The sequence below is a fragment of the Akebia trifoliata genome, chromosome 2, assembly GCF_017979445.1.
Source record: "Akebia trifoliata isolate Shusen 1 chromosome 2, ASM1797944v1, whole genome shotgun sequence".
NCBI lineage: Eukaryota > Viridiplantae > Streptophyta > Magnoliopsida > Ranunculales > Lardizabalaceae > Akebia > Akebia trifoliata.
In genome coordinates, this window is record NC_141376.1 from 13007548 (window position 1) to 13031960 (window position 24413).

General features: G+C 32.6%; 2 protein-coding genes across 2 annotated transcripts; both read left to right on the forward strand.

The window, feature by feature from the left end:
• The first annotated feature begins 10836 nt into the window (after window positions 1-10836).
• Window positions 10837-11337, forward strand: LOC147409639 (RING-H2 finger protein ATL64-like). The gene has a single exon (XM_086418214.1). The coding sequence runs from the start codon at window positions 10837-10839 to the stop codon at window positions 11335-11337; it is 501 nt and encodes a 166-aa protein (XP_086274340.1).
• Window positions 11338-23669: 12332 nt separating this feature from the next.
• LOC147409640 (uncharacterized) lies at window positions 23670-24179 on the forward strand. Its single transcript, XM_086418226.1, has one exon. It carries the CDS (start codon window positions 23670-23672, stop codon window positions 24177-24179), a length of 510 nt encoding a protein of 169 aa, XP_086274352.1.
• The last annotated feature ends 234 nt before the right edge of the window (window positions 24180-24413 follow it).

Genomic DNA, 24413 nt, shown 5'->3' on the forward strand with positions numbered 1-24413 from the left:
TTTCATTGAGATAGACAAGAAAAAAATGTTCGGTTTTGTAATCTTACCACGCCATTTATGTATCCAACCGTGTACCAAAACGGCATGCATTCATCATTATTCGTTGCACTATTAAATAATTTACTTACCAGATTCGGCTTTTACTGAAGGAAAATGTTCAAGTAACATTGAAATTGACGTCATGATAACATTTCTGATGTGAATGTGTATCAAACCATATATACTTTTCATGGAGATACGTGTAAAAAAGCATTTATGATTCCGATACACATGTAAGAAATGTCACCCATAACGTCAATTTCAATGTTATTCCAGTACAACTCTTTACGGAAACAGGTATCTCGATCATAACTAATTTAAGAATAATCATCAATGTAAGTGGGTGATGTGGCAAAGGCACAAAACCACACACCTTTTTCTTGTGTATCCCAATGAAATGATTTATGATTGTGGACCCTTACCACATCAGCTGTGTAAAAAGACCGCCTGCGTTCATCATGACTCATAATTTAATTATAACATCCAAATGAACCTCTAACAAACACTTCCCTTACTAACTTAATAAGATATCAAATCTTACTAAGGCTCGTAGATCTCAAATGGTTTATCAAATTGGCAATCCAACAACACAATCTTCTAGATTTTATGAAAAAAGAATCAATTTTAAAAATTCAAAAAAATAACATTTTGAGCTTGATCAAAGGACTTAAAATGGACGACTATTGAGTCCCAAATTTAAAATTTAAATTTAAGGGTGAAAAGTATTCTTTTAAGTTTGGTTTTTTGAAAGTTCATAGAATTTTGTTCTATACATTCTTGTGGCATTGGATCATGTTTTCAGATCCCATAAGGTAAGCTCAATGACATTTAGTAAGATTTGAAATCTTACTAAGTCAGTAAGGCTAAACGTACTCTTTTGATATTAACCTACGTCATTTTCTCGTTGCTTCTTTCAATGATATTTAACTCAAGAGTCATGATAATTTGACTCCCCCCTCTAACATACTCCTCCATAATCTCCTAACATGGCATGTGCATAGAACCATATATTTCCTCGGGATGCATAATTGCAAATCCCTAATAAAATTGAGTTAATGGGGTAAAAGAGGAAAGACAATAAAGTTGTAGGGTAATTTAGAAAGGTATAGAAGAGAAAATAATAATAAAGTTAGAGGTATCCTTAAAAAGGAGAAGAAGAAAACAAAAAAGGAATGATAACCGTTCTCAAGATATATTATTTATGGGATATTCATCTTGAGATAAAGGAGTATGGCCCACTATTGTATTTTATTATATAAACAAGAGTTCGCCCATGCTTACGACACGAGCATGCTCTTTAAAGTTAAGGGAGTAAAAGTGAAAAAAATAATAAAGTTAGATTGGTATAATTAAAAATCTTAATAATTAAGGGATGAAAGAGAAAAAATAATAAAACTAAAGTGATATTATTTAGAAAAGGGGAGAAAAAAAGAGATAATAAAATGGGTTAATGAGAAAAAAAGAAGTAAATATAGTAAAATTGGAGGGATATTGTTGAAAAGGGGTAGAGAAAAAAATAAGAAAGATAATAAAATTGAAAGGGTGAAGAGGAAAGACAATAAAGTGGGTAGTGTAGACCCTACTCCACTCTTGCTGGAGTGGGGCGTTTATCTCACACAAAATTATAGTTGAATGGAACCTACAATTGTGTTATATATATTAGGTCAGGTTTGACAATTATCATTAATGAGTCAAAATTTGTCTTATATGGGTTAAAAGTTTTGGATTTGACTAATTTTTTGTGAAGATGGTCTCAATGGTAAGGAAATCATCCTCACAAAAATCAAGCTATTCTGAAATGTCTAACCCATCGAAATTGATTTATAAGTTAACAGTCCATAATTCGTCAACTTGTAAACAACTTTTGATTCGTTAGAAATTTCGGATTGGACTGATTTTTGTGAGGAGGATCTCCTCACCATAAAGATCATCCCCAAAAAAATTAGTCCAATACAAAAAATTTAACCCATATAAGACAAATTTTGACTCTTACCATTGATTGTCGAATGAGACCCTATATATAATATAATACTATGGTTATCCAGCCCTTTGTCTTAGGGTTGAGATTTAATCTTACAAAAAATTTCTAAGAAAACTTTTAACTTTATTATTTTCTCTCCATTTTCAAAAATACCCTTCCAACTTTATTATATTTTCTCTAATCTTCTAACTTTATTGCCTTTACCCATTATGTGAAAACTAAAAAATTTGACGAGAAAATTCGACAGGCCAAAGTCCAAAAACTTTAGAAACCAAATTTCGATGGCTCATGGCCGTTGAAATTTTTTATGTTCTCCAATTTGACGGCTAAGAGCTATCAAATATAGGTTTGTTTCACGTTGTGAACTTTCTACACATTTTTCAATAATACTCTTACAACTTTATTATTTATTATCTTTTACCCCTTTAACCCTGATCAGAGTCTAGAAAGTCGTTTCTGGAGCCTTAATTACATAGACTTTATTAGTAAATTATATATTAAACCCTCTAATTGTATATAGTTCATTGTTAGTCCATAATAATTCGTATTTTTCATTTAATTATGTAATTCAGAACTAATTACTGTTATTTACGTGTAATAGAAATTATTCGTGAGGTTTCAAAACGAATCAAGAAAATCTAAAGTTACCACTGTGATCCAGGATCCAAAAGAATACTACGAACCAAAAATCAAGTCAATTGACCAAAACTTTAATGCGGTGCCAGGGTAAACGACGGCGACGCGATTAATTAAGAAGGTCAAGCCTTGAATTTCGCATTAAAACTTGGCGACTGGATATCATTCGCAATAAATTATTTTTAGTATTTTTTATAAACATAGAATGTCTCCAAAATCCTAATTTTTATAAGAAAATCCTAATTTGATCTCTCTATAAATAGAAGACCAGGCCAAGAATTGAGAAGGTTGGATTTTAGAGAATTGGTTTAGTGTTTATTTTCTTTCTTTTCTAAGTTTTATGAAAGTTGTAAGGAGGCTCTGCCAGTTTGAAGTCAAGCAATAGAGATAACTTATTTCTTTCATCTTTCTTCTCTCCATCTTTTCTTTATTTTATTTTTGTTTTATTGTTCTTGCGATGATTATTGGTTAAATCTTTGATAGATCGGTTGAGGAAACCTGAGCAAGATTTATTAATGTTTTACTGTTCTTGTAATGATTTAATAATTTTATTGTAATAGCGTAGGTATTTATTATTATGTTAAATGTTAATTGTTTTCAAAGTTTTGATGGTATATTTTTTTGATAAGTTCAAGAAGAACAATGCTTTATAGAGAATAGTTAATGTTTATCTAATCATCTCGGTCTAAACTATTTCATACTTTTGATTTTGTTTATATTACAATTACTTGATTTTTCGATCCACAAACATTAGTTTTGTTTAGTGGATCGAGATAAGTAGAAAACAAGAATTCACTGATAAAGCTTATGAAGGTGGATCCAATTGATCTACACTTTTCTTTCATATTTTTAAGTTTCTTTTATTTTAGTAGTTTATTTTAGATAAATCATTTCTTGCAAACTGTTTTTAAATCACTTGTTAAAATTGAATTGGATTGAAGTAAAAAAAATTACTTTGGATTAATGTTGTCTCTGTGGTTCGACTCTTGCTTGCCAAGGTTTTCTTTTGTTTTTTCTTTTATCATCATTTATAGCTCGAACAAACCCCAAGATAATGATTGTGTTGTAAGCATAAGCAAACTCTAGTATATGACAAAACACAATGGTGGATCCCACTCCCTTTATCCCCACATAATAAAGAGTGATTAGGATTTAATCTTGTTATAAATCTCAAAAAAAACTTTTAACTTTATTGTCTTTCTTCTTCTCTTCATTTTCAAAAACATCCTTCTAACTATTATCTTTCATCTTTTACCTCCCTTTCAAAAATATTCTTCCAATTTTATTAACTTTCCTCCACTATCATTTTCTAGTAATATCATTCCAATTTTATTGCCTTTCATCTTCTATTCTATTAACTCAAAGAGGATGCTCGTGCAGCTAAGCATAGGCAAACTCTACTATACAATAAAACACAAAGGTTGTCCCTTCCCTTTGTCTTAATCTTTACCTCACATAAAGAAAGTATCTCGAAGATAATTTTGTTATCTTTTCTCTTCTCCTACCTTCCAAGAATAAGTTAATTTTATTGTTTTTTTCCTCTTCTACTCATTTTAGATGGATGGCCCTTCAATTTCATATATTCATTTTCCTCTACTCCTATTTTTCAATAATCCCTCCAAATTTATCGTCTTTCCTCTTTTACCCATTAACCCCAATAGAATGCTTGTGCCATAGACATGAGAAAATTCTAGTTCATATATATAAAGTTTGTATCTCGAGAATTTTTTTATTTATTGTATTTTTTTCTTCTTCCCCCTTTCTGATAATACTTTTAAATTTATTGCCTTTCTTTTTCTCCCATTTTTTAGTATTACCCCCTCTAACTTTATTATTTTTCCTCTTTTCCAATAATTTTTGTCCTTAACCACTTAGATATATTAAAACACAACGGTAAGGGCCACACTTGTTATAGTTGTATGAGAGATAAACCTCTCATTTGTTATAATTTTGTATGAGATAAATATCCTATTAACTACAATTTTGTAGGTCCTATTTTAATTTCTTTACCTTTTATTCCCTCTAATTTTATCATATTTCTTTTTTTACCCATTTAACCCATTTTATTATTTTTCATCTTCTATCTCTTTGATCTCAATTTCTTTTTAATAATACATCTTCAACTTTATTTTTTTTCTTCACTTTTACCCCTTTAATCCCATAGAGGATGCTCGTACTATACCTTTTTAACCCTCCAAGAGAATGTCCATGCCATAAGCACATTCAAACTCTAATACATGTAAAGCAAATCAATAATTGTTTTACCTAATTCTTAGTATTTCTTTTATTATTATAATTGTACTTACAGCTTGCATGCTTGAGTTTAATATATTCATAAATGAATCATCTCCACCGAACACCACTATGACTCAAATTCGTTCTAAAATGAGAAAGTGTAAATCCAAACTGGAGTCAACGAAACATACAACGTAGGACCGTACCACCTCTTGTACGACCATTGTGAAAATCACAATAATAGGATGGCTCAAAACTCCCATTGACTTATCATTTCCCATAAGTTTCCACGTGAGAGAGGAATGCAACGCGTTAAATGATATTGATCATTCAGTAGGTTTGTTTGACTAATTATGGAGAATGATGATTCTTTTGATTGGATTCGTCTGATTAGCTAAATGGTTAACTTATTGGATGGTGAGAGTCTCTTTGACCAATAAATCGTAGTCAGATTGAATAACCAAGTTTTCTTCCTATTTTAATATTTAGATCCCAAATTGGTCCAATTAACAACATGGGATTAGTCTAATTCGGATAAAATAAGGATTGATAAATTATATATTTAGAGAGTTGATATACTTACTCCTATTTTAATTTCATAGATAACGTTTTAGACCATTCTAAGAAATTGTCAATTTATTTTAATATATTTAATTTTATGAAAAAAATATTAAAATACATTCAAATTTTAAAATAAATTGACCTTGAAATTATCATCATTATTCATTATAAATATTCTATTTATGCATCCCACAAAATTAAAGAGACAACCACCAAGTGGGTGGCTGAATGGTACCAACTTAAAGTCAAAGAGTCTACTCCTTCTTTGATCTCAAATTCGAATCTCACTACCCATAAAAAAAATTTGGTGGCCACGCATTGTCGCACGTAGTGAACAAAGACTGGGTTACTAGTCTAGTGCACGTAAATTAATCGGATATCCTTCTTTATTATAATAATAATAATAATAATAATAATAATAATAATAAAAAAGATGACCCATTAATATATGAAGTCTTGGAATTGACTTTTGAGGGATGTAAGCTATTAAGCAAGGAGTAGGTGAAATCTTGACTGAATACACACCACATTAACACATGAAGTTTTCGAGTTGACTTTTGATGGATGTATGCTGTTAAGCAAGGAGTCGGTGAAATCTTGACTGAATACCCACCAAATGTTTATTTATAAATTAACTTTTGAGGTAATATAATATATAATACAATCGTTATTTGTACTTTTCAAGCAATGGTACCGTAGAGCTGTGCTAAAGGATGACCACCTGTTTTTAAGTTGACTTTTGTACTTTGTCACCATGACCTTATCCACGCCCAACTCGGGAACTATCCAATGAGGTTCCGTGTACAAAAATTTCAATATTTCAACAACCTCTTGTACTGGCCATGGGACAAAACTTTGAAGTTGCTTGCCCCCTCATAATTTTGGAGGAACCATCCCTTTTCACACCACGTGGCAACTCTAAATTTCGGTGAATATTTGAGATACGCTATATTTTCAAATTATTGGTGGTGTGCTTTGTCTTCTTTTATAGACTAACTAAAAATGATTTGAAAAGAAAGAGTGTTTTAATAATACCTCCAACAAAATGATTGAAATTAAGGATTCATCACTCAGAAGTACATATTGTAGTAGGTGCAGCGCTATGTTGCTTGAGTCAGATGAGCTTGATTGTCATTATATGTGTACTGATCAAAGGAGTTTGACTATGAAATGATTATTAAATCATCGATCAAACTGGTTTGATCGTACTCAAATTAACATATTGCTGGTCAAAGAGGTTTGATTGAAGTCAATCACATTTGAGTACACTCAAAACTGTTGATTTTTATTTATTTACGAAAGATTAAAGTCTTCGAGAATAATAGAAAGCATGTTTCTAGTCACTCTTTTTTTTTTTATAAGTAAGATTTTATTAAAAGAAACTATGTTGACTTCACTTACTGAGAGGAATGAATTAGAGTAGTAACCAGAGAAGGAGTTTTTTGAAAAATAATTCAGTAGAGCCCAAATGGACGAGCAAGAGCTTAGTAACTAATAACCAATCAAGGACAGTGGGTGTAGTAGATTTTATCCTCCCCTGCTCGAAGATCAAACAATATGCTATGTCACGAATGCCATAGGAGGAGCACTTGGGTTGAGTTGAGCCTAGCACCTGACCGTTGCCAAGGAAGGCCTAAAATCAGGGTGCCGCTTTCGAACAGTGAGATAATGGTTTGCTATCATCCAAGGTCCTCCAGTAAGAGCTTTTTTGTAATCCTCCCCATCAGTCAATTTGAGGATGAAGTAGTCGTGGCCCAGGTCAATGAATCTTGATATGGCCGTTCAATTGCTCATTATCCAATAGTTTCTCATCATCGGTTTCTCATTTGTTCAGGGAACCGCTTCCATATAAATATATATAAGGAAGCATTTGAAGGCCTTAAAAAGAGCCAAACATTGTGTCAAACATTTTTCAAAATAAGGGTTAGAAGTTTCGGAATGGGTTGATTTTTTGTGAGGATGATCTCTATGGTGAAGAAATCGTCCTCACCAAACTCAGCTTATTCTGAGTTTTCTACCCCTAATTTACAAGTTGAAGAATCGTGGACCATCTGATTTTTATAAACCTCTTTTGATAGGGTTAGCAGTTTCGGAATGAGCTGATTTTTTGTGAGAATGATCTCCTCATCATAGATAACATCTTCACAAAAAATCAGCTCATTCTGAAATCTTTAACCCATACAATGAAAAAATGTTTAACACAATATTTGGCTCTCTTTAGAGCCTTTGAATGCCACCCATATATATATATATATATATATAACACAACTGTGAGTCCCACTCTAACTATAGTTATTGCGAATAAACATCCCCTCCTCCGGCTATAGTGGAGTGGAGGTCCACACTATCCTCACTTCACTTTTTGCCTTTTCTCTTTATCCTTTTCAACTTTGTTATCTTTCTCTCCTCTCCCTTCACCCTTTATTAATAATTTCAAATTAAAATACGGTCTAGAACATACACATTGAGACAAAGGAGTAAGGTCCATAAGATTAAGTTAACGGAGTAAAATAAGAAATATAGTCAAGTTATATTTGTAAAAGAGGAAATATATATATGAAATAATATAATCTAGTGATTCTTTGACATGTAGAATTCTCTAACCCCCTTTCATGCTTTTACTTTTTGCTACTAATTTGATTGAGTTACCTACACAATTTTATGTCTTTGTAAGATGGAGAATTGTGGTAAAAAAGATTTGGCTCATTGTATCATGAAAACATTTTGTTAGAGCACTATTGCAAATTTAAGGTCGTTCTTTAACAAGGAAAGAACAACAATTTCGTGCCCCAAGTTTAATGTTTCTTGAATTCTTTTTTTATCTAGTTCTTCAGATTTAGAATTTAATTTTCGAACAACCATTTTGGGTTTCAACATCTTTTGTTAATCCCTTTTTGTATCCAAATGTTCATCTTAGGTCAAAATAACTGAAGACATGACTCTCAATCATCCCTATGTTTAGTGAATGTTTGTCTTTTTTTTATTTCCTTCCATTTTCTAATTTTCTATGTAATTTGAGGATACCCAATGATAAATTATATTTTAAACTTATTTTTCCAACAACCATTTTTAGGTTTCAACATCTTTTGTTAATTATTGTTTGTATCCAAATGTTCATCTTAGCTCAAAATAACTGAAAGCATGACTCTCAATCATCCCCATGATTAGTGAATGTCTGTCTCTTTTTTTTCCCCTTCCATTTTCTAATTTTCTACGTAGTTTGAGGATACTTAATGATAAATTATATTGGTTTGGGCTTGTTAATGGACCTATTTTTTAAAAATTCTACCCATTTGCTTTATCTCCCATTCGAAATAATCTAGAAACCGATTCTAGTTGTACATCTTTACTCTTTTAAATGAAGTTGATGGACAATTCAATTAACTTATGAGATTTTTATTTTTTTATTTTAGCCAGAGAGAGAGAGAGAGAGAGAGAGAGAGTATTGGAGAGGAAAAGGAAAGGAAGGTGTAAAAAGCATAAGATTAGCATCATCCAAAGGAAAGAGAAAAAGATGGGGAAACTTCCTTGGGTCAACCAAAGGGATGTGGAATTCCCAGCATTATAAAAAATTAATAAAAATTCTTATAGTCTAGCGTCTCTCCTCTTTCTGACCTGGTCAGATAAGGACAGAGAAAAAAACACTTTCCTTACCGATTTAGTAAGATTTCCAATCTTAGTAAAGGTGATTGGCACACATAGATTACCCTATTGGCAATTCAAAATCACAGCCTTCTAGATGTTCATGAAAAAATTCATAGTAATATATATATATATATAGGGTCCCTATCCGTGGCCAACAGTTTGGCAAACATTTTGGCAAACACTTTTTCAAAACATGGGTTAGAGATCTTGGAATGGGCTGATTTTTGGTGAGGATGATCTCTACGGTGAGGAGATCATCCTCACCAAAAATCAGCTCATTCCAAAACTTCTAGCCCCATTTTACAAGTTGAAAAATCGTGAACCGTCCATTTTTTGTAAACCATTTTTGATGAGGTTAGAAGTTTTGGAATGAGCTGATTTTTGGTGAGGATGATCTCCTCACCGTAGAGATCATCCTCACCAAAAATCAGCCCATTCCAAGACCTCTAACCCATGTTTTGAAAAATGTGTTTGCCAAAATGTTTGCCAAACTGTTGGCCATGGATCGCTACCCATATATATATATATGTGGGTAGCGTTCAATGGCTAACTTTTTGGCAAAACATTTTTCAAAACAAGAGTTAGAAGTTTTGGAATGGGCTGATTTTTGGTGAGGATGATCACTACGGTGAGGAGATCATCCTCACCAAAAATCAGTCCATTCTAAAATTCTAACCCATGTTTACAAGTTGAAAAATCGTGGACCGTCAATTTTTTGTAAACTGTTTTTGATGGGGTTAGAAGTTTTGGAATGGACTGATTTTTGGTGATGATGATCTCCTCACCGTAGAGATCATCCTCATCAAAAATCAGCCCATTCCAAAACTTCTAACTCATGTTTTGAAAAATATTTTACCAAAAAATTTGCTAAAAAGTTTGCCTTTGAATGTGACCCTATACATATATATATATGAAAATGTTCTACACTCAATCATTTGCCCAACATGTTTTGTCCTATATGGATTAAAATTTTTGGAATGAACTGATTTTGTGTGAGGATGATCTCTTTGGTGAGGAGATCATCCTCACCAAAAATCAATTCATTCCAAAATTTCTAACCCCATCACAAATGATTTACAAAAAGTGAACGGTCCACAATTTTTCAACTCATAAAATGGGTTTAGAAGTTTTGAAATGAACTGATTTTTGGTGATGATGATCTCCTCACCATAGATATCATCCTCACCAAAAATCAACCTATTCCAAAATTCCTAACCCACATAAGACAAAACATGTTGGGAAAATGGTTGAATGCGACACGAGACCCCTATATATATATATATATATATATATTGAAGTTCATTTAAGATGTGAAAATGGATGGTTACATAACTTCAAAATTTAAAATTAAAATTAAATAGAAAAATAACTTTGTTTTAAAATATTTTTTTAAAATTATTAAAATTTTGTCCTTTACCATGTTTTAGATGCTATAATGTGAACTCACGACTTTTCAAAAGATTTTTAATCTCACTTAACTAGTCAGGATAGCCTGACTCTACATCTTTTCTTGATCCAATCTTTCATTGGTCGAGAGTGGAGTAGAAGTTTCAAAATTTTCGTGCGGTATCACTAAATTGACTAATTATAAAACTTATGACACGCAATACCTTGTCGATGTAGATAAAATTATTCAAAAAGTCAAATAACAGTTACATTTGTTCTTATCATATAATATACTATAACTATAGATAAGCTCATTAACATCCAGTTTTCAATTATTCTTCTCTACAAGAAACATGGTTTCTTTCTCACAATTCTTCTCTATTCTCTGCACAACAGTTCTCATCTTCTTCTCACTAATACTTGTTGAGGTTATCAGCTTAATCCGATCCTTCACTAACCTGATTACGTGGAGGTACCGTAAGCATCAGAACGCAGTTAGATATCTAGACTTGGTCGAAGAAAAGCACCCAACAATGCATTATAAGATCAAATCAAAGCTAGAATTAATTGAATGTGCTGTTTGTTTATCGAAAATTAAAGAAGGAGAAGAGATAAGGGAGTTGCAATGCCATCACTTGTTTCACAAAGATTGCGTTGACAGGTGGTTGAAGCATGATTGGGCCACATGTCCGTTGTGTCGAACGCCTGTCTTGCCTCAAAAGATCGTGAAGGAGCACCGTCGTCGTCGTCGTCGCTTGCAATTGCAAATCCAACAACAAAATGATGGTGATGAGGGGCTCCTTTTCTTGATTTCTGCCATAACTGGTGGTGATTTAAATAAATTCTTGTATTAGTCTATTTGAAATTTCAAAATTTCTCAAGTGTATTTAAAATAAATAAATTTATTTCAAGTGTCGGTACAAATATAAAGTTGTTTAATACATAGGTTGAATAAAAGAAATTATAATGATTTGAGTATTAGTAGATGTTACAATTCATGATTTTGAGAATTGTCTGACACCGACTTGAGTTTTGGTATCGTGAACGAGATGAACGTCATGGCTAAGATCCCCTCTTCTTCTTCTACTTCTTGGAAGATTGGAAAAAAAAATATTTTTTCCCATAACATTGGTGAATGAGACTAGAAGGGAAACCGAGATTGAAAACCAGTGTTGAATTTGCTATTATTAAATGTGCAACTGCTGGAATGCATCCTACCCAAACATCAAATAAATCACCCCCAAACTCTTTTATTCTGGTTCATAGTTTCTCTTGGCTTTATGGTTCATCCGGGGAAGAAATTGAGCCTTAAGAAATAGTGAATGGTCTTATCAATATACAAATGTATAACTCCCCAAGAACTTCAATTGTGCCTATATTCATCATTGTAGGACTTGGGTTCAAGTTTTTCTTGTCCCTTCTCATCAATGGACTTTTGATGTATACGAAGGAGTACGATTCGTTCGATAAATTCCGACCTTTATATCTATCTCTGAGATGTTTGGATTTTTCAAAACTCCATGAAGCCAACCCATCAAAAAGAAAAAAAAATTTCTAATTTTTATTGGGTATGTATTTGATTTCTAGATTTTATCTTAAACCTAATTGATTGCTTCCAATTATGAAATCAACGATTCAAATTGTATCCAATAAAAAATGTAATTTATAAGTAAGTTCATTACATAATTAATTCGGAAATTTTCATAAAAACATAATTAATTTTTTTGGAAATATGAAAATTATGCTTTCAGATTTCTTATAAAATCCTTCATTTGCAACCTCCTAGAAACCTCCTATCTTGTTCTTGACATCTAAACGACTAATTTTTAACTTATTATTATTTTCTATAGGGAGTTTTAATTACCCTCAGAAAATGAAAAATTAGGCTAATACCTTGACTAAAAGTTAGTGTCGCTGATTAACGATAAACTAAAGAGTAAAATTTTGATATTTTGAATAGGAAAATGCTGAAGTAACATTGAAATTGACATCATTTTAGACATTGCATTTCATCGAGATATGAGTGAGAAGCATTATGATTCTCTGCACGTCAATGTCCCGAACAATGTCAATTTCAATGTTACTCCAGCACGACTCTTTTGGATAAGTCCTTCACAAGGGTTTTTTCATTAGTTTGACTTCTTGAATTAATGAGATCATCCTATTGACTTTTTTGGCATTTTATCCACCAATGGCCTATTTTGTATCTTTAAATAAGAAAGTAAAATAAAAAATCAAGCTTAATAACTTTAATTCTATGCAATGGATAATGGTAAAAGCTATTAGATGAGTTTCTACATATATTTCCAGCACAAATCTTAATTTCTTAACAAAAATATAGGGGGGAAAGATTATGATTTTCAATTTTGCTTGGTTGTAACACTGATTAAAATTTTACAAAGTTGGTTATACGACAATTTCACTAACAAAAAATATAAAATTAGTATTACCCACTGCCCACGAATTTAAAATTAATGTTATTATCCCTTAATCCTAACTCTGTAAAACTAAAATCCTAATTTTTTTTTTCTTTTTTATTATTAGGAAATGAAGATTTTGAGTTGGAAATATGTGTAAAATTCACCCTAAAGCTTTGACCGTTATCTTTTGCATGAAATAAAATTTATTCCCCTCTACCCCTGAATTTAAGATTAATTTTATTATCCCTTTATCCTATCCCTGTAAAACTAAAAATCCTATTTTTTTTTCTTTTTTATTGTTAGGAAATGAAGATTTTGAGTTGGAAATATGTGTAAAATTCACCTAAAAGCTTTTACCATTATCTTTTGCACGAAATGAGATTTTTTAATTAAGCTTGATTTCCTATGATTCTTTAAAAATGACTATGGGAATCATCAATATAGGGAAAATACAAAGAAGAAGAGTTAAATGATGGATGAAGGACTAACGGATAAAAGATGATTCCAAGCAAAAAATAAGTAAAGACTAAAAATTTACTTGATCATATACAATCTAACTAAAAAAATTCTAAGTGACGATGAAGAAGAAGAGCTTGATTCAAACAAACAAATGTGATTTCTCTAGATTTGATAGGACAACTTATATTCTCTTAGAATTTCTTTAATTTTTTTTTTTTTTTAAATAAGTATAATGGAATTTTAATAATCCAAGTTCTTGGAGGGTATTTTTGAATAAAATAAAATAAAATGATGTTAATTCATCATCAGTAAACAATGTTGGCTTTCGATCAAATTGTAGACCTAATCTTGCATTTTACAAGAGATAATCCTAATATTGCCAATTTCTTGTATTTATTACTAAAATTCCCTATCAATATATAGCAATATCAAAGGGTCCCAATTGCCATATTTATGTAATGGGCTTGCCTTTCTTCTTTCAATACAATTGCTTGTATATATATATATATATGGGAAATGTTCGGCACCAAACATTTTTCAAAACATGGGTTAGAAGTTTTGGAATTGGCTGATTTTTGGTGAGGATGATCTCTACGGTGAAGAGATCATCATCACCAACGTAGAGATCATCCTCACCAAAAATCAGCCCATTTCAAAACTTCTAACCCATGTAGGACAAAAATGGTTGGCTAAAATGTTGGCCAAAATGTTTGGTGCTGAACGGGACCCTGTATATATATTTGTTTGTGTGTGGAGGTGGGTGAGGAGGGGGATGCTACCTATAGACACTTCAATTTGATCGAACAAACCCGAGAACTCGTTTGAATCAATGCATCGATGATCAAATTGAGAAAATTTAATATAAAAAATATGACCCACTTGGACCAATTAAAAATGGTTAATTTTGATCATTAAAAATTAATGTTTGTTTAGTCATATGGATTGTACAGCCAAACACAACTTTGACTGGCTGTACCGATTATATGGCCAAATCATTTTTTGTACTAATATTACCTCTGTGATGTGTAGGCTTAAAATTGCACTGACTTTACCTCAAGTATGATTAGGCATAATTTATTTTGGTCGTACCTAAGGTACATCCATTTCAGTTAACTAGTTAGAGAGCCCATGTGTGCACGAGATTCTTCATAGGAAATAACTCTTTAAACCCCCCTCTTAATGACTTATTTCCAAGAAAGTCTCATTAATTCTTTTTCTACCTATGCTTTAAATTTTCAAATCTCCCTCACCAAGAACCTTTTAATAATCTTCTTATTTTCTTAAACTTGACCAAAACTCTTGCTTGTTCTCCACTCAAATAATTATCTCCTCTAACCTTGGTTTGTTGAGAGATATTAGGGTCAAAACTTTCTCTATTCTTCTAACATTTTTCAAATATCAAAAAGATTTCATGGCATTAAGGTAAATTGACCACTTTCTAAATCTTAGGATCATTTTATCTAACCTCAAGAAGTCTTTAACATTTGTGCCCAAAGACCTTTGTATCCCTAGTTTGTTAGAGAGCTAACCTAAGAAAGTTAGCAAAAAGAACAAAAAGTTTTCATCAAATTACATGTCATTTGACCTAGATCTCTCACAACTAACTCAAATTATAAGCTCTACGACCATTCTATCCCCCATTACTAGAACTTTAGGTGCAAAGACTATCATATCCCTTGAACATCAAGATTGGTATGACTTTACAAGAAGTTAAAGACCATCAAGGCCAAGGTTAAAAGGTAAAATTGATGTTTTTCATAAAGATTTTTCCTAGAAAATGTGAGAAATCAAGGTTTTAAAACAAGTTTACCCCTAAGGGTCTTCTAAAATCCTATAAATAGGATACCCTTTCAAGGCAAATGAGGAAGAAGAATTATAGTTTCAAAATTCTGTTAAAATCCTTTTTCAGAGCTCCTAAGTCTTCAAAAATTATGTCCAAATTATCTTAAGAAGAAAACTCAAGAAGGAAGAATAAGAAAAATGTGGGTGAAGTTCTACCACAACTCCCCTCTCTAATCTCCCACCCTCACTTCCCCATTCTTTACCTTAGTTGTTTAATTTCAAGTTTTTATTTATATTTATTTAATAATGTAGATCTCTAATATTTAGTCTAGAGGTTTTGGGTTAGAGAATAATCCCTCCTAAAGGTGATCTCTCTCAATAAGCTCTTTAGAAGTGCTAGAATAGATTGTCTTTAATTTATTTACTTATGCAATTTAAATTCATAGTGTAGATGCTTTATTTTCTTTATTTTTCTTACATTTTAAATTTTCTAGAATAATGGTTTTTTTTTTTTTTTTGATGAAAAACCCTCTTAGAATCTAATTTTCTCTTGTTAAGTCCATCTCATACATACACATCCTCACACACACACCACATTTTACTCTACAAAAAGATTAAGAGTTAAAGGGGATGATGTCTTTAGATCTTCACCTAACTCTCTAAACCACAAAAGATAACCTCAAAAGGGATATAAATCATACAAGAAGGTTCCTAGTATTTTCAATGATAGTGTCCAACATATGGACACTTCTAAAAGACTAAACCAATAAAAGGTACTCCCAAGTGAGTACATAATCTTGTTTTGAAGATCTGAGATTCAAAATGGTGAAATTCAAGTGGATTCTTAACAAAATCTTTTGACTCACAAAAAATCCAGTAAGCACCTATTTCTAGTAGGGGCTTTCTCATCATCTTAGTTTGCCTATTTTCTAAAAATAAGTTATAGTCAATTTTCTTTAATTCTTTCTCTAACTCTCTCTATCTTCAAAAGTTCAAAAAAAATAATTTTAAAAGTTGCATTTATGATCACATTGGTAACCATTTTAGGATGGGAGGGATAAAATGTCTAACATTTTCCTTGCCCCTCAATCGAACTCCCATACCTAGAACTCTAGGTTGACCTTTACTTATCACTTGGATATGAGAATCACTATAAACCAAAGAAAATAAATTGTAAAATAATTTTATGGTACCCATTCACACCTTATTGAATGGTGGCATCTCCAAAATCCAAATAGATAAGCTCAAACCTCCTCAAAAGTTTCGAAACCCACACATCTAAACTAAATTCATTTTCTAATGCCCCTCTCTATTTTATTTTTTAGTGAAAAAGACAATGGTATATTAGTCTTTTACACAATAAGTGCTTGTTAACATAACAAATGCTAAGGGTATTTTAGTTCTCTTTTGATTTAAATGTATTTTGTAATAAATATTTTGGCAATTAATGTCAACACAATAAATGCATTTAATAAGATATAATAAATGTATTTATTATGTAAAAGATTAAAATATACTTGTCTTTTTTACTAAAAAAATAAAATGAGGAGGGGTATTATTGAAAAAGAAATGTGGTGGAGAATGCTAGCATCCCCATAAGGTATTGCAATGAAATATTTTTCACAAAGGGAATATGTTGAACTTGTAAGATTATGGGATATCTAATATATATTAAACGGGAAATGTTTGGCATTCTACGTTTTTTTCCTACTTGTTTTGTCTAAAATGGGCCAACGGTTTTGGAATGGGCCAATTTTTGTGAGGATGATCTCTATGGTGAGGAGATCATCCTCATCAAAAATCAGTTCATTCCAAAACTTCTAATCCCATGTTTACTAGTTGAATAATCATAGACCGTCCATTTTTCTGAAACCACTTTTAATGGGGTTAGAAGTTTTGGAATGGGCTGATTTTTTGTAAGGATGATCTCCTCACCATAGAAATCATTCTCACAAAAACTCAGTCTATTCCAAAACTTCTAACCCATGTAGGACAAAACACGTATGGAAAAACGTAGGGTAAAGCATAGGGTGCCAAATCTGACCCATATTAAATATGGTAAAAACTTGTATGGCTCGGTAACTTTGGATCTCAACTCAAAAAAACAACCCAAATAAATATCTTTGCATCGAAGGTATGAAATAAATTGGTCTAGTCCCACTCAAATTTATAATCAATTCAATTTCCATAACATAGTGATAAGGTTTGCTCCATTTGGTCATTGTGTTTTCGAAATTGAGTGGTCTCCTAACTCAACCCATTGCACGTTGGGAAACTTTCAGGACGTGGGACTGTAGGGACTGCTCCTATCTTGATCGGGTGTGGGATAACCTGCCTTATAAAAAAAGACAAAATACATAATATTGATTTACTAATAGAGGAATTATACTTATCTGTACAATTATTTGATGATTAAAAGAAAACCAACCTTTCATCTCTCTATCTCTGGGGATTTCTATTTTTGGAGGGAAATCGTTTTCCAGGGAATACAATTCCTTGAGAAATGAATTAATTCCAGCTTTTGACTGCACATAGGAAAGTATAAATAGGAAACTTGAAATTTGGCCGAGTTGACTTTGACTTAAATAGATTTTGAGGTGACTCAATCCAAAAATTCCATGGAATCAACTCGTTAATTAAGTCAATTCAGAAAATCATCGAGTTAACTTCATCAAATTCATTCGAAATGAACCAAATCTTGTTTAGAAAAAAGAGGAATCTTTCTTACTCATTATCAAATAATCACTCGTTCACAAATCTTGTGTGGTGCTAATAGTTTTCATTTTCCATACACCTAAATAATGGAATCAAGTCGGAATTTAATGAGTCATACCCTCAGACTAGCTCAGCTGAGCTTATTTTGTTGTAACGAGTTTTAAAGTTGAGTTATATGAGGCTAGATTGATGTTTAACCAACTTGTTTATTCTAAAGATCAACGCTATAGGAGGGTCATCTTCAAGACTTCCAACATTGGAACAGGACTGGGATTTTGGGTTTCTCACACACTAAAATCTGCAAAAGGAGGTGATGGGGTGGATTGGGGTTGGTGGTCATGAGGAGGCTTTAGAATCTGCAAAAGCAAAGAGAATCTCATCAAATACCACATGTTAAGACTTGAGACACAACCCTCCCTATTTTAGGACCGGGACGACAATAACCGTTATGCTGATATGTTGTTTGGAAGCGTAAAAAGAGAAAACAAATAACAAACACACGAAGGACACATATTTACCTGGTTTGGCAAATTGCCTACGTTCACAAAGGAGGGAGTTAAATCCACTACCAACAATGAAGTTTACCCACTCTCTATCCTCAACAACTCTCTCGGCCGCAAGAAACCTCATAGAGCGAAAACATAAAGAAATCCTACCAATATATATATATATATATAGGTAAGCGTTCGGAGGCCTTAAAGAGGACCAAACATTGTGCCAAACATTTTTACCTTAGATTCTCTAGGTAGACCTTACTCCATTCATCTCTTTGGATATGTAAGTAACTACAAGTCAAAGAAAAAAATAGATTTAAAATTTTTTTTATAGTGCTCATTCACACCTTAATTGGATGGTTGCAAATCCTAAACCTGTGTAGATGAGTTCAAAACCCTAAAGATTTCGAAACCTACGTATCTATAAGATTCATCAACAAATCAATGGTGATCTTTAACAAGCACAATTGATGTTTTTGGCTATCCCTCATCAACACATAAATCATGAATCCAAGGCACCCATATCATGTAATCAATCGCATGTTTCTTCTTCAAAGGAACATATGATTCCAGGAGGGTATTAGAATATTTGTTTACAATCTATTGTATTATGTTATATGGAGAAGCACTGGATCAAATTTACATTAACCGACTATATGTATCATTTGGTATTTAATAAGATGCTCACCCGAGATCTAATAAACTAGGAATTTCAATTTATCTCAATCTGATTTTATGGCTGTAAATAAGGGAAGCATTGGCATCCTAAAATATATAAGAAAGAATAATCAGTTTAAAACCAAATAACATTTCATATGGCAATCATCCATTGAGCATTGAAGTCTAGTAAATGCCTCCAACCAATACTTATTTGGCATAAAGATGCTTGATTGAGTAATGATAAACCCAAATCAGGGTGTAAGAGGACAAGAAATTGTTGATGCATAACACTATCATCCAAGTAGTCCTTCAATTCTCCCCAAGTCAATTCAAGGGCTCCATCACCTCAAAATATTTAATAAAAATTGTGGAAAAAACGTTTTCATCCATCGTTTTAAAATGTTGGAAGCAATATAATGCACCGGATGACATACATAGGATAATACCAAGTATAAGGGTTATAATCATCAAAAAAGATGATGATGTACCATGAATAGAAGTAATTGGAGCTAGTCCCCACACTTCACAATGAACAATCTCCAAGCATTTAATATGTTTTCTATTTGAATTGAAAAAGGGTAATTTCTTACTCTATGCCAATTGACAAGACCGACAAATTTTGTTGATAGCCAAAAAGTTTGAAAAATCAATTGTGTTACAATGCCTTAGTGAGCAACAAAGAATTCTAAAAGAAGGATCAGCCAAGCGTCACTGCCACACATATGTTGGTGCTTGTGTCTTGCTCGTACTATAAGAAAAGCAATCAGGAGACCTTTTGAGTCTTGCTTGATCGGAAGAATATATAGCCCTTGATCGGCCCCTTGTGTAGTGTTGTTCTTATTTGAAGATCCTTAAAAGAACTACCCCAAAGAAAAAAAATCCATTGAGCAACCATTATCACGACCAAACACATTATTAAGCACTAAATCATACATAATAGTAGGGATTCTTGTAGAACCAACTTAAGAAATAGAGATTCCCTCATCATCACCTATGTAAAGTTGATCAGATCGATCCATGATTACTAATTAAGAGAGTGTTGCAGCATGCTCAAATCAAAACTTCTCTGTGATGTATGTACCCCAGGTCTGATATCCATTGATGAATATCATTTTATGTAAGACCCAATGGTGGAGATGGTTGTAAAGACAAGTTTAGACTGGGAAGATTGATTGTTTCGTTTAAAGGTGGCTATTTAATGTTGTGCATGAGCCGAGTGGAATGGTACGTGCGGCCCACCAAAGAAAAAAAATGAGTGAGAAGACTAGCTCGTAATTTATTAAAGGTGGTGGCAAGGATGCAATGATATTCAATTATCATTTTTTTTTTCTCCTCTTTCGAACTGAGGTGTCCAATCCTCTTAGAGCACCCAACTAATTCTCGGGGCATGCACTTTCATTCCCCTTCCTAAGATGTGGTCCTTAAGGGGGAATTCAAACTCAAGACTCTGCTTTCTAAGTCATGGTCTTGGACATCTCACCAACCCTTGGGGTATTTGATATTCAATTATCGTGAAGAATGAACTATGCTCAGGTCCAAGGACATTTAAAGTGTGTCCAATCAAGTCTGAGTCCTTGACTTTCTCATTGATGGCTAGCAACCAATGACTTATGAATGTTTTGAAGTTCATTTTTCTAATATGATTTCCTGCATGGTAATAGATTATTGTTGAAAATGTTCAAGAGGATGCCAAGCCTCTCTGCCTATTTTTAATCCAAGTATTTGGGATGACAGTGATTAAGTCGAAGTGGCGTTAATGCACACTAACAAATTTGGTCTGATTTTTGCCAAGTTGTATAGGCTGGGTTGGGCAGCATAATGTGTGAATCTGTATTAGATATAAGTGTTTTGGTTGGTTCTACACTTCTACGAACTCTTTCAAATTGGTACGGTTAAGTATAGACCCCAACCGATCTCTCCAAAGAACATAGTCAGCCCATCCAATAATCTAACAGAAACAAATTAGGAGTTACCCACGTGACATACCTAATTGACACCCCTAAAATAACAGGCTCAGGAATGGTAGATCTACTCTCTTTAGGACACAAAATTGCACTTTTTTATGGGAAACCATAATTCTATGTCGGAGTAGAGCAGATCTATAGTTCGCAAACCTATCATGTCGGGGGTGTCAATTGAATATACCACATGGGTAAGTCAGATTATCACAATTCAACAAATTAAGTTTGAAATGTTTTCAATGGGTAAAGGATTTGAAGTACTAAAATAACAATGTAATTAGAAAATAAAAAATAAAAACCCTAGGATAGGTGAGATGGCCAAGACTCTCCTCATGAAATCGAGATCTTGAGTTCAAATTAATCCCTCTGTAGGGCCACTCTCAGCGATTTATCCTTAAAATTAGTTGGTGCATATGGGTGAGTGGGAAAAAAATCAGATTGGGAATAAACACCTTGGAGTATTTTTGGTTAAAAAAAAAGAATAATTTACCAAAACGGTAAATTGTACCAATTAATTTTGAAAACAATAATTTTATCGTTTTCGGAATTAATAATTTTTACCTAAACAGTAAAAACAATAAAATGTAAATTTTTTTTATCGAAAATTCCCTTTTAAATTTTTTGACTAAAATTAAGAAAAAATTCTCTTTTCTTTCATTGGTGTGCACATAACCATAGATGTTTCTGCCTCATATCACGATTAAAAGCCTCTATAGACACACCCACGTCAGCAATTGTCTGAAACGATGAGGAAAATGCTAGTGGCACATGCGTTTTGTCTAATAACTAGCCATACAGTTTTGGAAACTGGATTTTGTAATCTTCGTTGAAAACTGAAATCTTACCAACTGATAATTAAAAAAATCAGGTTCCGTTTTCCATTACGATCTGAGAGATCCAAATGTTAATTATATTTGTGGGGAGTGAGGTTGGATTAGTTTCTTAAGATCAAACTATTATATTAAGAGTCGTGCTAGCATTTTGCTTATATTAGAAAGTCTAACAACTACGATGTTTGTTGTTTAGTACATAATTATTATTATTAATAGAGTGATTTAGTCATACCCCCTATATTTTATTGAATATTAAAGATACCTTCTATATTTTGAAACTGAAACCATGCATCCCTTGACCTCAGTCTTCTACATAAACTAAGGGAAAAAAATTGAAATGGCCTCATCTTTAATCTCTAGTTAAAAACTTAGATTTTTCTTCTCTAAATCTATCATCTTTGACCTCTTTGGATAAAAAAATTTAACTCTTATCATCTATTTTAAGTTTTAAACATTTAAATCTCAAGAAAATATACAATTTTTTAGGAAGTATAAAAAAGTAAAATTTTGACTAGAAAAATTTAGAATGTTTTATAAAAGGAGACTAGATAGAAAATGATAGATGAAAATAAGGTTGAATAGATTAAAGTTATCTTAGAGGTTGAAGAACTTGAAGATGATTGGCTTTTGGAGAAGAAAAATATGGGATTTAAGTAGAGATTAACGATGAGGGCATTAGAATATTTTCCTCTTAATCTGTTTAGAAGAGTGAGGTCAAGCAATGTATGTCATCAGTTTCAAAACATAAGGGAATATCTTTTATAGTCAACAAACATAGGGAGGTATGTCTAAATCACCCTTATTAATATTTTTGTTATTATTATATGTATGTATGTATCTATGGAAAATGTTGAAATGACAAAAAGTATTTATTGCGATTCTCACGAGTCTGACGTGGGATGTGCGCATACCATAGATGTATTTCCTCAAGATACGACTAAACACCATCTACGGTTATATATATATATATATATATATATAGGGAAATGTTCAGCACCCTAAGTTTTACCACACACTTTAACAAACGTTTTTTGTCCTACATGGGTTAGAAGTTTTGGAATGAGCTGATTTTTGGTGAGGATGATCTCTATGATTAGAAGATCATCCTCCCCAAAAATCAGCCCATTCCGAAATGTTTAGCCCCATGTTTACACGTTGAAAAATCGTGGACCGTCCATTTTTATAAATCAATTTTGATGGGGTTAGAAGTTTTGGAATGAGCTGATTTTTGGTGAGGATGATCTCCTCACCATAGAGATCATCCTCACCAAAAATCAGCTCATTCCGAAATTTCTAACCCATGTACGACAAAACGCGTTTGTTAAAGTGTGTGGTAAAACTAAGGGTGGCGAACGGGACCCATATATATATATATATATATATATATATATATATATATAATATATATATATATATGGGTCCCGTTCGCCACCCTTAGTTTTACCACACACTTTAACAAACGCGTTTTGTCGTACATGGGTTAGAAATTTCGGAATGAGCTGATTTTTGGTGAGGATGATCTCTATGGTGAGGAGATCATCCTCACCAAAAATCAGCTCATTCCAAAACTTCTAACCCCATCAAAATTGATTTATAAAAATGGACGGTCCACGATTTTTCAACGTGTAAACATGGGGCTAAACATTTCGGAATGGGCTGATTTTTGGGGAGGATGATCTTCTAATCATAGAGATCATCCTCACCAAAAATCAGCTCATTCCAATACTTCTAACCCATGTAGGACAAAAAACGTTTGTTAAAGTGTGTGGTAAAACTTAGGGTGCTGAACATTTCCCATATATATATATATGCTCATCAGCATCCAGGTTTCCATTGTTCTTTATTTTCTGTCTGCAAGAAACATGGCTTCTTTATCACAAATCTTCTCTATTGTGGGCACAACAACTATCATCCTCTTATCTCTATTACTTCTTGAGGTAATCAGCTTAATCCGATCACCCTTCAATATCATGATTACATTGTGGTCTCGTAAGCCTCCGGTCGCAGTTAGATATCTAGACTTGGTTGAAGAAAACCATCCAACAATACATCTTAAGATGGGCACAAATCTGGAATTAATTGAATGTGCAGTTTGTTTATCAAAAATTGAGGAAGGAGAAGAGATCAGGGAGTTGCAATGCCATCACTTGTTTCACAAAGATTGCATTGACAGGTGGATGAAGCATGATAGGGTCACGTGTCCATTGTGTCGGACGGTGGTCTTGCCTCAAGAGATCGTGATGGAGCACCGTCGTCGTCGTCGTCGTCATCGCTTGCAAATCCAACAACAAAATTATGGTGATGATGAGGGGCTGCTTTCCTTGTTTTCAGCGTTGAATGGTGATGATTTACATAGATTCTTGCAAATTTGAAATTTGCTTAATACTAGAATGATTAAAAGAAATTATATCTGATGATAAGTATTAGTAGATGGTATGGATCATGTATTAATTTGAAAATATCGTTCGTGAAAAAGAAGAGTTGACATGGCCGAGTACCCCACACCGCCCCCTCCTCGTATTCTTCACAGTTCCCCCTCCACCCTTCTTTCTTTTTTTTTTTTTGCTAAACAAGCAAGACAAGTATATTTATATGTAAAAGATCTG

Excerpts from the sequence above, each read along its gene's own strand:
- LOC147409639 (XM_086418214.1), top strand. The coding sequence starts at position 10,837 with ATGGTTTCTTTCTCACAATTCTTCTCTATTCTCTGCACAACAGTTCTC.
- LOC147409640 (XM_086418226.1), top strand. The coding sequence starts at position 23,670 with ATGGCTTCTTTATCACAAATCTTCTCTATTGTGGGCACAACAACTATC.